The 10,553-nt window shown below is 33.5% G+C and overlaps 2 protein-coding genes and 1 pseudogene across 2 annotated transcripts; 2 read left to right on the top strand and 1 right to left on the bottom strand.

The window, feature by feature from the left end:
• On the top strand, nucleotides 1-2,064 carry LOC111309448 (putative methyltransferase TCM_000331; annotated as a pseudogene).
• Nucleotides 2,065-4,034: 1,970 nt separating this feature from the next.
• LOC111309684 (putative LRR receptor-like serine/threonine-protein kinase At4g31250) lies at nucleotides 4,035-6,984 on the top strand. The gene is made up of 3 exons (XM_022908686.2): nucleotides 4,035-4,949; nucleotides 5,420-5,980; nucleotides 6,079-6,984. Exons 1-3 carry the CDS (start codon nucleotides 4,295-4,297, stop codon nucleotides 6,750-6,752), a joined length of 1,890 nt encoding a protein of 629 aa, XP_022764421.2. The 5' UTR covers nucleotides 4,035-4,294; the 3' UTR covers nucleotides 6,753-6,984.
• An 874-nt stretch (nucleotides 6,985-7,858) lies between these two features.
• LOC111309683 (expansin-A10) lies at nucleotides 7,859-9,676 on the bottom strand. Its single transcript, XM_022908685.2, has 3 exons — nucleotides 9,450-9,676; nucleotides 8,544-8,856; nucleotides 7,859-8,423 (listed from the first exon to the last, which is right to left on the bottom strand). Exons 1-3 carry the CDS (start codon nucleotides 9,592-9,594, stop codon nucleotides 8,120-8,122), a joined length of 762 nt encoding a protein of 253 aa, XP_022764420.2. The 5' UTR covers nucleotides 9,595-9,676; the 3' UTR covers nucleotides 7,859-8,119.
• Nucleotides 9,677-10,553: the final 877 nt, after the last annotated feature.

The raw sequence follows: 10,553 nt of genomic DNA, 5'->3' as shown, positions 1-10,553 counted from the left end.
GCCAAAACACAAGCAAATCAGCACAGCAAGTTTTGACAAAAGGAAAACATGTTTACAGTTGCATGAATCCAGGAGATAAAGAAATCAGCTATGCAAACAATTCCCTTCTACAAGTCTCTTTCTCTCTTTCACCTGTTTAAATCATCTGATCAATTCTGATAGAGTATTTACTAACTTATAAACTTGAGTACTGACTAGATTTTTTTTATAATCTTTAAGAAAACAATAGTATCAAAGGTACTGCCCATCCTAGACGATACCATAAAAGAAATGTTCAGCAAAATTCCGCAAACAAGCACGTTAGCAGACTTGGGTTGCTCTTCGGGTCCTAACACATTCCTCATCATATCTCAAGTCATTGACTCCAACCATGGGATTATATACCAACAAGCAGATGTGAAATTTCCAAAGGTTCGAGTGTTTCTAAATGATCTTCCAGGAAATGATTTCAATTTTCCGGTCAGTCCCTACTTTGTATGAAACGCTTGAGAAAAAGACGGGAGACAAACTGAAGCCTTGTTTTATAGTAGGAGTTCCAGGTTCTTTCTATGGCAGACTCTTTCCAAGTCCAATCTTCACTTTGTACATTCTTCAACTAGTATTCATTGGCCCTCAAAGGTCAGCTTTATGTCCAATTCTCCATTATTAATCAGTTATTTTCTTAGTCCAAGAAGGAGATCAATGGGTTAATCTTCATTTGCCTTATTATTAAAGCATAGTAACTTGTTTTGTCTCTATGAATTTAAGCAAATGATTAGGTTCCACCGGAACATAAGGATACTAACAAGGGAAACATATACCTGGCAAAATCAAGTCCTGCCAATGTAGTTAAAGCCTATGCATAAGCAATTTCAAAAGGATTTCTCAATGTTTCTGATTTCACGCTCTGAAGAACTAATACCTGGTGGGCGGAATGGTACTTACCTTCTTGGGTAGAAACAATCCAAATCCTTGGAATGAAGGTTGTTGTTTTGCATTGCTAGCAAAATCTCTTCTTGACTTGGTTGCAGAGGTAATTTTCTTTTCCCATGAAGCTCATTTTTTTTTCCTACATAAATGTTTAGGAGAGAAAAAGAGACTTGCAAGTGAAAAAAGTCAACCAAACTCCTTTGGCCTGCCAAGAAAGTTACTAATACTTTATTTATATATACTTTTGATTAAAATTAAATAAAAATGAATCTTTATGTAATACGCGGTTTAGTTCGGATTTTTTTTATTAGGTTTAGATTAAATTCAAATATTAAATTTATAAATATATTAAGTTCGGATTAGATTTTGAATTGAAATATAAAAAATAAAAAAAAATTCAAATCAAATCAAATTATATATTTTTAATAATTTTTATATATTTTTAAATTTTTATAAATTAAAAATAAGTATTATATATAAGTTAATTTAAATATATTAAAAATCCTATTAAAATAATATATAAAAACATTAATTTTAAAAATCGATAAATCAAACCGAATTAAATAAGTAAAATTTAATTTAGATCAAATCAATTTCAAAAGAGATTGGTACAAATTCAAATTCAATTTTAAAAATCATAATACTAAATATTATTCAAAAAAATCAAATTAACCATTATCACCCTTAGTTGAAAGTTCTTTGCTAAAGTCGCAGACTTAATGGACAACCCAACCTGTGGCTTGTTTTACTTAATTATCAAATAAAAATATTATATAGATTTGATGTGTGTATTTGATTGTAGGGACTTGTAAAAGAGGCTGATGCTGATTCTTTTTAACATTCCATTGTATACACCTTACAAAGGAGAAGTATGTGGAATTGTTGAAAGGGAGGCATTATTTGGTGTTGAATTATTAAAAGTTTTTGAAGTGGATTGGGACCCTAGAGACGATGTTAATTGCAAAGACAAAGTGTTGGACAAGTACCAAAGTGGGCAAAACTTGTCGAAAACTATGAGAGCAGCTAAGAACAAATGCTTTCATCTCATTTTGGCCACGCAGGTTATTCACAAGGTTTGCAAAAAATGTAGCAGACCCTCTGGGTCAAAACAAGGGGAAGCTAATTAACATCCTCGTTTCAATCACAAAGAAGTAGTTGTCTACTAGTACTACTACTACTACTAATAATAATAATAATAATAATAATAATAATATCAACATAAGTTGATTCGAGTGATTAAAGAGTTTAATTTTTCTTAAATAATGTCTCGATTTTGAATTTTGTGAATAAAAAAAAACATGTGTCAGAGAACTTGTTTTTCTTATGAAATACAACTTGACTCAATTTTGAATTAAGCGGGATCTAAAATGATTATCAGATATCGAAGGTCTCAAATCAAAATAATAATAATAATAATAATTATAACTATTATTATAATATTATATGTTTATGCTCATTCTTTCATTATGCAATATTAAAAACATATTCTTTGACATTAATTTTATACATATAATATTTTACTCAGATAGTATAATTTACATCATCTTAATTTTATATTTATATATATATATATATATATATATTAGATTATGCACATGTACTAAATTTAAAATCTTATATACTCGAACAGATTAAATATGATATCAACATCTTATTATTTGTTCAAATTTGATTCGATATAACAATTTGACTCTCGAATTCTGTTTAAGCACATTCAAATTAAATTAATATATGATAGAACACATGTGCACCTAGATAATTTTTTCTTTTCTAAAAATAAATTTAGACAAATAAAACATGATATTTTTATTTAATTTTTTATACCTTTGCTTTTTTATTAAATTCTAAAAAATGGATAATTAAAATATTTTTAATATTTATACAACATTAATATTATATCTATTTATTTTTTATAAATATAAATTATATTATATATAAATATAAAAATAATATATATCATTTGACTGACAAATCGGGATTGGATTTGAATCTCGAATGTTGGTATCAGCCAAACTCATTTTCTAAACAAAAATTCGTTTTTTACTCAAATCTGTTCAACATGTTTAATATCTTGGCTCAATTCCTCAAATATCAAACAGTTCTTCGGATTTAGATACAAATAATTAATTCAAAAATAATTATAAATAAATTGTATTGTATCTTTTTTTTTTTTTTAGGTCAATCATCATTGAATGGAAACCTGCATAGTAGTATCCAAAATTGTTTACACAAATATAATTAAATTGTCTTTTTTATTTTACTTTTTCTAATTTAGATCCAAATCCAACAAGAGTTCATCAGAAAGTTTATATATTTCATCATGTGTCTATATAATTGTTTATAATAAAGTTAAATTGTGTTAGTTAAACTCACAATTCCAAAAATCCAAGCAGCAAGGGAATATCCACAAACAAGGATCCAAAATATAATTTTAACGAATCTATTGTCTATGGTAGGGGTGAGAAAAAATAATCAAAAAAATAAAAAATCAAAATCATAGTATTTAGTTTGGTTCGGATTAATTTGAATATTAAATATATATATTAAATTTGAATCAAATTTCAAAATGGAATGTGAAAAATTGAAAAAAAATCGAACCAAACTTAATTATATATTTTTATTAGTTTATATATATATTTAAAATTTTTATAAAATAAAAATAATTATTTTATGTATAAATCTATTTAAATATATTAAAAATCCTATAAAAATATCATATAAAAAATTAAAATTTAAAAACTAATCAACCAGAATTCGATTCAAATTGAATCAATTTTAAGAGAAAATCAATTTGAATTCAAATTAAATTTTAAAATTTCATAATATTATATATTATTAAAATAACTGAATCGAATCGAATAATATCCAAACCGTTATTATCTGAGTTTAATGTCCCTACTAAGGACTAACTTGGGTAATGACAATATTTTTACTACATATCCCAACCTTGCTCTAATCTAGCTTGTTATGTACATGATATCGAATTAATTCTATTTAATCAGATAGCTCTAAGATACTCGATTATATTATAAGATATCCATTGCCATCCCTCAGAAAGACAAGCACCAACGTTGTTGCCACACAGGTACACGTCAACCAAGAATAGGTACAATTTGCTAAGACATACACCAAAAATGGAATGAATGAAGGAGACGAACACTTAATAATTAATCAGAGCATTAAGTTGCCGGCCAGACAGCTAGGCATTACCGGGACTTTGTCAATCCCACCCACAATGTCATTTTGTCCCTTTGGCCTTTGGATTATCACCTTATCAAGTTCTTAGTCGTCCTTGGTCTTCTCTTCCATGACTCCTCCCTCAACATTCCCCTTCTCTTGCTTTCTTTGAATTTCAGGCTAAAGCTGAAGCTTTCACATCTGAAAAATGGGCCATAATAAAGCATATTATTGGTTTCTGTTGCTATTCATGTTAACATGCCTCGTAATTGGAGTATTGAGTGAAACTGAAGCCAAAATCCTTCTCAGGTTTAAAAACTCTTTATCCAATTATGGCCCTGCACTAGCTGATTGGAATGACACAGGGCCAAGTCCATGCGACGTTCCAAATTGGACAGGTTTGCGCTGCAGAAATGGGTCAGTTTTCGGACTAAAGCTGGAAAATATGGGTCTAATGGGTGCAATCGACGTGGACACACTGACAGGGTTGTCGCTTTTGCGTACCTTAAGCTTTATGAACAACAGCTTTAATGGTCGATTGCCGGACGTAAACAAACTTACATCTTTGAGAGTCTTGTATTTGTCATACAATCGTTTCTCAGGTGAAATACTCGAGGATGGTTTTGCAGGCATGAACAATTTGAAACTGGTTTATATGGCTCGGAATAACTTCTCTGGTAAAATCCCAAACTCACTTGCTGCATTGCCAAGATTGTCGGAGTTAAATCTTGAAGGGAATCGTTTTGATGGACGAATACCGGATTTTCAGCAGAACAGTCTGGTTATGGTTAATCTAGCTAATAACCTGCTCGAGGGTCGGATACCATCTAGGTTGAGCAACATGAATTCAAGCTTCTTCGCAGGTATCAATATATAGTATATGATATGATGCTAACATTAGTTAGTCTTTAGTTTCTAGTCTTTATCACCATTAATCAAATTTCTGGTTTTCACCCCAATGCTAAATAACAAGCCTTCTATTCCAAGTAAATTTCAAAGTTCTATACTATTGTTAAAAAAAACAAAGTTATAGAAGATTTCGAATTCATATTCTTCAACTTTATGCAATATACCATATATATCTGATGCCGTATCTCATAATTCGACAATTACTGATTATAACAAGGATTAGGTGCTAGTCCAAGTTAGCACTTTCCTCATGGGATGTTGATCCGATAAAAGTCAATTTAATCTTTTTTTAATAGCTATTTTCTTAACTGTAGCAGTAACAAGTTTTTAACCAAGATCAAGCCCTTGGGGCATGGACTAACCAGTTAATTAGAGGTGGCTGTTGAATATGTTATGTTACATGTAAGATTTTTGCATGGATCAGGGAACAGCCTATGTGGGAAGCCACTGCCCCAATGCAAATCCTCGACAAAGACACAGACCATCTTAATAATCATCGTCGTAACAGGTTCTGTGGTTGCCTTAGCTCTTATTTCTGCTGTTTACTATTGCCGCCATGATCCAACCACAGCATCCCATGTAAAAAATGTCCAAGCGAAAAAAGCCGGTAATATTGTGGGCAAGAAAGAAGATCAATCAGCTGATCATTACAAAAACGCTGAAAATGCAAAACTGTATTTTGTTAGGAATGACAGGGAGAGGTTTGAGTTGCAGGACTTGCTTAAGGCCTCAGCTGAGGTGCTGGGCAGTGGGAGCTTTGGGTCATCTTATAAAGCTGTCCTTCCGAATGGGCAAGCAATGGCTGTGAAGAGGTTTAGGCAAATGAACAATTTGGGCAAGGAAGACTTCCGTGAGCACATGCTAAGACTTGGAAGGTTATCCCATCCTAACCTGCTTTCCCTTGTGGCATTCTATTACAGAAAAGAAGAGAAGCTTTTGGTGTCTGATTTTGTTCCAAATGGCAGCCTGGCTAGCCATCTTCATGGTACGATCGCTCCCTTTTCGACATTCCTTGGTTTGGAATTAGTTTTAATTCTATAACAAGATCTCAATTAATATAAGTTTTCGGCTTAATTTCCTCAGCTAGGCGTGCTCCAGGTCAATCGGGGCTTGATTGGCCAACTCGATTGAAGATCATCAAAGGAGTAGCAAAGGGCTTGACTTACCTCTACAATGAGCTTTCTAGCCTGACACTACCCCATGGACACCTAAAATCCTCCAATGTGCTTCTGAACCATACCTTTGAGCCCATCCTGACTGACTATGGCTTAGTTCCAGTGATAAACAAAGAGCACGCTCAACAGTTCATGGTGGCGTACAAGTCCCCTGAATGCACCCAAGACGACCGAACAACAAAAAAGACGGATGTATGGAGCCTTGGAATACTGATACTTGAACTGCTGACAGGTAAGTTCCCAGCCAACTACTTGAAACAAGGCAGGAAGGGCAATGCTGATTTGGCAACTTGGGTGAACTCAGTTGTGAGAGAAGAATGGACAGGTGAGGTTTTTGACAAGGACATGAAGGGTACCAGGAATAAGGAACGTGAGATGTTGAAGTTGTTGAAGATTGGGATGTGCTGCTGTGAATGGAACGTAGAGAAGAGGTGGGAATTGAAAGAAGCTGTGCAGAAGATTGAAGAGTTGAAAGAAAGGGATTGTGATGTTGAAGACTACTCTTCCTATGGAAGTGAAGGAGAGGCATACTCAACCAGAGCAATCACCGAAGACAATTTTTCTTTCTCAGTTAATGGTTGAAAGTTGAAACCCATCCACCTTACCTTTTAACTATAATTTAGCGGCATTGATGTTCTCCAACCGCTCAACATTTCCAAGAATTTGAATATTTGGTGTCAGTCAATTTAGTCCCAAAATATATTATTTTGTGTCGAATAAATCGCATTTGATGGTGTGGCATACATGTGTACAAAGATGAAGTGGAAATTATTTTTCACAGATAAATTTTTTAAAAAACTTCAGAAATCCTGAGTTTCATACGCTTCAAGACGTACTTGCATCTTTCTTTCTCTCTTGCTTAGTTTATCCTTTGGTTCAAACTCTAAAAATAAATTTATATCTGTATATCATATAATATTTCATTCTTAACTTAACGTTTTTGTCAAATCAAATAAAAAAGCACACAAAAATATAAAATTATATATATAAAATTACATAATCAAAATCACATTAAATATATATAAAATCAAGTAATCAAAAACATATCAAATATTAAAATTTTACAAGTTACTCCATATATAATATTTAATTAAAATTTACACTTAATTTATGAGATATTATTTATTTTAATTTAAATATTTTATTTTTTTATTTTATAAAAAATATTTCTTGAATTTAAATTTAAATTTTTATTTATATATTATAACATGTTTTCGTAACATTCGAAAATAAGATTGAAGTGTCACACTTATCCCAAAACCCATCCCCAAATCGATGGTGATAACCCATTCCTTGAAAATCATGTTCTCTTTCTCGTTTTTCCCTTTCGATTCTCCATCTGTATTCACCTCTGTCGTTGGGTGTCTGGCGGCTGGCATAGGATTCTTTATTTCTTTGCCCTTGCCCACATCTTAAAATACTAACAAAAATTTCAAATTCTTTATTTCATTCCTTCTCGACTAATCCACCTCCACCCCCCACCATAGTTATAAACAAGGTGTCTTTGCTTAAGCATTTTTTACTAAAATTGTTGTTGTAGTTTTTTGGATTAATTAAAAAAATTTTGCTGTTTGAAAATTTCCAATTTATATTGAGAAATGCAGCAAAAGAAACCTTCAATTTGGGATCTATAGTCAAATTCATATAAACTAGTATAAAAAAAAATGAAGGTAAACTTTGAAATGAAGTGAAGAAACCTTTAATTTGATATTCATTAATGGCTATGAATTAAACAAAAGCCAAAACAATGGAATATCCCTGTTTACTTAAAACTATAGCTCACAATCCTTGAGTAAAAATATATAAAGGCCTAGCGGGTGCCAATTTACCACCTCAGCAATAGACAGCCATAGTGGGACTGAGCCTCTCCTACCCTAACTCTCCCTTTTATACCTTCCCCCGTCTCAAACAATGGCTATTACATACACATCTTCCCATTTCCTGAAACGCTAAAACTGGCCACCCTCAAATGTTTGTCCAAACTGCCAATTTCCTGGTGCCACGTTGTAGCTGGTCACAGTCCTGCCATCGCTTGTGGTGACTTGGAATGACAGACTTTGGCCGTTGAGGTAGGAGTTGCTCTGCCAGTTTTGGCCCCAGTTCCTTGACATTGCTTGCCACCCTGTATTAGAGCCCTTGATTGAGACTGAATGGACATCTCCAGCACCTCCAACATTGGTGATCAGGACCAAGTTGAAGTAAGAGTGACCATTGATTGTGAACCTGATTCCTCCTTTCTTCAAACAGGGGACTCTGTTTGCACCAACATAAATATGTTATTGAGATGAACTCGATCAATATTTTAAATCAAAATATCTTAGTAAAATGACTATTTTTAACTAATTTTTCATCGTAAGGGTTGTTAATTATTACCTTCTGAATGAAATGGGGACAATTCCAGCACGGTATTGAGCAATTTGCAAGAAGGCAGGCTCAGCCAAGTCAAAGTGCTGGAGAGGAGGATTGCACCAGCCACCGTTGTCATTGGACAAAGCAAGGTTAGGAGGGCAGAAGTTGGTTGCAGTGACGGTTATTGATCCAGGCAGGCACCATTTGGGGTCATTGTCACACCTCATTTCATAGCAAGAACCGCAGCTTAATCCATTGTTAAACAAGGCAGTGCTAAGTGCCGCAGTGTTAGTTCCATAGCCTTGGCTATATAAGTTGCCATATCCACAAGCACCTCCTGAAATAGCAGCAGTGCATATAAGAAGCCAAAAGAAAACTAACTCTTAGTTTAAGTAAACTTAGAAGTTATAAACCATTTAAAGTTACTAATTATTGCAATTTTGAAGTGCACAAAAGGACTTAAAACAACAAGTTATTACATACATACATACATACATACATACATACATACATATATATATATATATATATATATATATATATATATTCCAAAAGGTGCCATGCAAGGGCTGTGATTGAAGCCCAACCTTATTAGAATTCAACTCGTAAAAGAGATGGATAAGCCACTTGGGCAAAGCCTCATAATCTTATTATAGCTTCCTTCAACTTTTCATTGCATACATACATACATACATACATATATATATATATATATATATATATATTCCAAAAGGTGCCATGCAAGGGCTGTGATTGAAGCCCAACCTTATTAGAATTCAACTCGTAAAAGAGATGGATAAGCCACTTGGGCAAAGCCTCATAATCTTATTATAGCTTCCTTTAACTTTTCATTGCCCCACACCTTTAAGTTTGTTGCCCTTTTTCCTCTATTTCCTTTTGTATAAAATGACAAAAGTTCCCTAAACTTACCCATTGTGCCAGATGCATCACCACCACCATAGAATGTAGCATGGCCACCTTGCCATCCTCCCCCATAGTCACCAAAGGCACCAGGCAGGCAAAAATTAAAGACAAAAAGCAGAAGAGAAGTTGCAGACAATGCTGCTATTGCCATTGTGAATAATACTAGTTGAAGTGAGCGGCGAGGGAGAGAAAGGCTAATTAAAAAGCTGGTGTGTTTAGTGCTGGATGCTTGTGACATAGGGAAGGAAGAGAGGGTTTATATAGGAAATAAAGTAAAAAGAATGGGGCCCGGTGCAATGTGGACTTGGATAGGAAGAAGAGACAAGCAAGCAATCCTCACGTTGAAGAAAAAAAGCCAAGGACACGAAAACATATTTTCAAATTTTCAGGTCATATACAAGGATCAAAGTCTGCACATGCAAATGTTCCAGTTAAGACTACCAACCGCTAGGCCTCATGGCCCCCACTTGCACATGCGTTTATCAACCCTTCCTCCTTTCGGTTTTTATCTTATTATCTTTACTCCTTTTAACTGCTCTCCCTTTTGTTTTCTTCTAATAATGCTTCTTTACGTGTAGTTTTGTGGAATTTTCTCCTTAAATTACCTGAAATCCCGCCAATGCCCCAGACAAATCTTTTTATTGCCTTTGATTGGGGACATTGGTTTTTTTTTTTTTTTTCAGGTCTAATTTGGTGGCTCTAGAGGAATATTATCCAACCCCAAAAAGGAAGCAACAGAATTAGTCAAGGGCACATTGTAATGATTTTGTTTTAAGACTTCAATCTAAGTCATTTTAAACCCTTTCGCTTTCACACATTGTAAAATTGCTGTCTGTGGTGAATTAATGATCATCAAGGCATTCAATATGGGAAATCAAATCAGTAACAAGGACATGTCTGGTCTGGACATGTGAAAATGTATTCTTAATGTTTTTCATAGGCTTTGAATGTAGAAGATAAAAATCCCATTAGGTTTCCTGTTTGTCCTCCCATATGTTATAACAATTGGCTTATAACAGCGAAAGCTTGCCAACCTGAAAGCAATGAGCATCTGATCTTAAAACCTCGTTTCTGGTACATGTCCAAGAATCATTATATTTATTTTCCCAT

This window comes from Durio zibethinus, chromosome 19 (genome assembly GCF_047325235.1).
Source record: "Durio zibethinus cultivar Kanyao isolate XHJ-2024 chromosome 19, ASM4732523v1, whole genome shotgun sequence".
In the NCBI taxonomy this organism is placed as follows: Eukaryota; Viridiplantae; Streptophyta; class Magnoliopsida; order Malvales; family Malvaceae; genus Durio; species Durio zibethinus.
This window is presented reverse-complemented; position numbering and strand designations above follow the sequence as displayed.

Bases quoted from the DNA above. Each gene is read 5' to 3' on its own strand.
- LOC111309684 (XM_022908686.2), top strand. From the start codon at position 4,295: ATGGGCCATAATAAAGCATATTATTGGTTTCTGTTGCTATTCATGTTA. The intron at 4,950-5,419 runs GTATCAATATAT...TGCATGGATCAG, and splicing joins GAATTCAAGCTTCTTCGCAG to GGAACAGCCTATGTGGGAAG. The intron at 5,981-6,078 runs GTACGATCGCTC...TAATTTCCTCAG, and splicing joins CCTGGCTAGCCATCTTCATG to CTAGGCGTGCTCCAGGTCAA.
- LOC111309683 (XM_022908685.2), bottom strand. From the start codon at position 9,594: ATGGCAATAGCAGCATTGTCTGCAACTTCTCTTCTGCTTTTTGTCTTT. The intron at 8,857-9,449 runs GTAAGTTTAGGG...CTGCTATTTCAG, and splicing joins TGATGCATCTGGCACAATGG to GAGGTGCTTGTGGATATGGC. The intron at 8,424-8,543 runs GTAATAATTAAC...TGGTGCAAACAG, and splicing joins GTCCCCATTTCATTCAGAAG to AGTCCCCTGTTTGAAGAAAG.